This window comes from Monomorium pharaonis, chromosome 1, assembly GCF_013373865.1.
Source record: "Monomorium pharaonis isolate MP-MQ-018 chromosome 1, ASM1337386v2, whole genome shotgun sequence".
Taxonomy (NCBI): Eukaryota; Metazoa; Arthropoda; class Insecta; order Hymenoptera; family Formicidae; genus Monomorium; species Monomorium pharaonis.
In genome coordinates this window covers 34269418-34272774 of record NC_050467.1, presented here as the reverse complement: position 1 = coordinate 34272774, position 3357 = coordinate 34269418, and the positions used below count along the sequence as shown (strand labels likewise).

The 3357-nt window shown below is 32.9% G+C and overlaps 1 protein-coding gene and 1 pseudogene across 1 annotated transcript; both read right to left on the bottom strand.

The window, feature by feature from the left end:
- Positions 1 to 499: 499 nt before the first annotated feature.
- On the bottom strand, positions 500 to 1195 carry LOC105839443 (annotated as a pseudogene).
- LOC118647217 lies at positions 1106 to 2465 on the bottom strand. The gene is made up of 2 exons (XM_036291639.1): positions 2271 to 2465; positions 1106 to 1708 (listed from the first exon to the last, which is right to left on the bottom strand). The coding sequence occupies exons 1-2, from the start codon at positions 2463 to 2465 to the stop codon at positions 1196 to 1198; spliced, it is 708 nt and encodes a 235-aa protein (XP_036147532.1). The 3' UTR covers positions 1106 to 1195.
- Positions 2466 to 3357: the final 892 nt, after the last annotated feature.

Genomic DNA, 3357 nt, shown 5'->3' with positions numbered 1-3357 from the left:
TATATACAATTTACAATATTTATTTTAGATTACATAATAAAAATAATAAAGATAAATTATATAAAAGTAAGATCCAAGTGCGGACATAAATCAGATATCGAGCATAGGACGTTCTGAATAGAACATCCGTTTTAGTTCCAATAATGGATATCCTATGAAAGTTCAGTTTATGTCCATGGACATGCGGACCTGAATTGGACTTAAAATGGACGTTCTTGGAACATCCAGTGCTATTTGGGTATTGCCTATACATCAAAGTGTGAGAATAAATTTTTATGAGGCAATTAAAAACAAAATACCGGTTGTGCAGCTGGTTGACGGCAACGCTCACCGACACGAAGTGCTCCGCGGCCGGAAAAGTTTCTCCTCCAATTTTGAACTTAGAACAAAAATTAAAAGTTTTTTTAGTTTTACATATAAAAAGCTCAAGAAAGACGTACAAATTTTTTTTATATCACTTTTTGCAAAAATGGTGGACATTTGAAAAAAAGTCGAATTTTCGCCTAAAAAAATAGGCACTTAATTGTTTATAACTAAAGAAATATGCATCATTTAAAAAAATCTGTACGTCTTTTTCTAGATAATGTTGTTTAGAATGTACAGTAAAAATTTAAAGCAAATTGGTAAAGAATTGAGCGAGTTATGTTTCCGGCCGGCTCAAAAAAAGTAGTTTTGAGAAAAACGCGTTTAAAGTTTTACTTATGAGAAAATCATGGAAATTTTTGATATACTTTCAATCTGCCCCGTATAATTGACCTTCCAAATTGGCATTCTTCTGTTCTTCTTCTTTTCTGGTTGCTTTTGCGGACTGCCTAGCCGATTTTGCTGCGTCAGACAGTGATGTTTCAGCCAGTGACACGCGGCGTTCGTCGGCTTCGATGCAGAAATTATAGCAATTTGTTCCGATTTTGATTCCCAAAGTTTGCATAATTTCCGTTATTGGTGTCATTCCATCATTGTATACGCAAACAGCAATATGTGTCACGATATCGAGAATTGTCTTGCCACTTGAAGTTGTTTTAGGAGCCATCGCCCACACTGTTGAAACTCTCGTTGTTATTTTGTGTATAGCCACCTATACATCGAGTGAGAAGATCGTCACTGCTTAAATCTTCGTATATTGGCTTTATGGCTTTGAATACATCTTGGGAAAGAGTTGGTTTATGATGATGTTTTCCCAAGATATTAGCGGCATTCATTCGCTGCCACGAGCATCACGAATCTTCACCGGACGGACATCTTCGTGCTGCGGCTCTTCGTCCGTAGACATTTTGTGATAAAGCGTTGCCCATATGTCATTCCGCATTTTTTCGACTGAATCGCAATTTCGACGTATTGCCAGACCGTAATAAATCCATAATTCGTCGATTAATTTTCCGGTTAATTTTCCTTTTCCTCCGAGGCCCTTTGTAACTTTTTTCAAATTATGTAGACGAGTTCCTATACGCTTTTGCACATGATCTACGCATTCTTTTTTGGAAACAGTAAAATTTTCATACTCAGAATCTAAAATGCCTTTGAATGTTTTGGAATCGCCATCTCCAATGTAATTAGCATATTTCACTTGATATAATTCTTCAGAGCGCTGAAACATTTCAATGACTGCGTCGACTTCCATTTTACCGGCAGATCCCTCATGATTTGCATCGCACTCGTTTGCGTGATTTTCAAGCCATTCTGCATATTCTGTAGTGCCCTGCCTTTTTTCCTAATATTCACACTGCTTACAGTACTTGGATTTTACTGCAATATCAATTACTTTTCCGCTATACCAGCCAATCAGAGAAACTAAACCGAATAACGAAGAAAATCCGCGTTTTCGCCACGTTCCGTCACCAGATATAGTTATTCCGTGTTTTTGTCCTTTTTCAATGGATGTTTTTCTTTTCTTTTTCAGCTGCATTTTTCATACTTTTATCACAAACAGCTTTTGTTGCGATAGAAATCGTATGAACTATCTTGTCGTAAAATGACTGAAAAATTGGCCGTGGTAAATCCATAAACGCGCAAAACTTTATTATTCCATGCAGACCAACGCCAAGCAACCGCATTGCAAGAACAATTGTGCGATTAATTTCGTAGCTTTTGTCAACATATGGGCAATTTGGCACCTCCGTTTTATCGCAGTTAGCACAAGAAATAACGATTTTAAAGCCTAAGCCGCGTTTTCCATTTTCTGTAAATGTAACATTTGATTTGCACTGTTTACACACAACAACATTCAAAATAGCACTGAAAACTGTAATAAAGTTTATTAAGCGGTAGCTAACAGAAGCATCTACTTCAATGTTGTATTCTTCAGCAGATTCTTTCAATTTTTTTGCAGATGTACTAACATTTGTATCGTCCGGCGTTTCCAATTCAAAACGGTTCAACGGTCGTTTACTTGATGATTTTGATCTTTTTTCATGTCCACTGCTTTGTTTAGTTCCTTTTCGATTACGATTCACTTTGTTTTTACTCATGATGTAAATTTGTATTATTACATTTAAAAAATACTGACAAAAAACCACAAAATTTAATGAAATTCGTTTTAACGAATTCTGGATTGTTGCTTAATGTAATTAAATTAGTATGTATATACATATATTATTTTTACTACGCAACCGTATCTTTTTGCGGTATGTGAACTACTAATGTTATTTATGCGTCGTATATAAGTTGGCAGATAATTAATGTATTTCAATATGTATTGTAATAATATAGTTTAATAAAAAATATGTATTAATTGTACATAGTAAATCTTTTATTATGTTTATAATTTATAATAATAAATTTGGATTGCTTAGAAAAGAATGATATAAACATTAATCAGTGAGCCAGCCTTCTGAGAAAAATTCACAGTTTCCTCAGAAAAATTGTAGCGAGTAACAATACCAATAACAAAAAGGATAATGCAAAATCGCAAATGTAGACTACAAAATATTAAGATTTGGACAACAGAGAAATGTAAAAAAATTCTATATCACTCTATCAAAGAAAAGATTATTAAAATAATAAATTAGTCATAAAAAAACATAATTTATATTTTTTTAAATATCTGATATATACATTGTATACAATTTTCATTATGCGTTCTAACACTGTCGTATTTTGTAGAAAAGATTTGTCTGTCAAAAACATTATATTTCATCACATCATTATTCTTTATATTACTGAATAAAGAATTTGTATTTCAGACCTTTGTTTTTATAAAAGAAGTTTAAGTGAATTTTTTAATGAAAATTTAAAGCATGAGAAAAAAAGTAAACATTTGCTACTAATCACTATCCTATATTTAAAGTTAAAAAATCTGTTATATCAACAAGAACCTAAAATACACAAAAACATCTCGATAAAGATTTAGTTTGTCCCGTT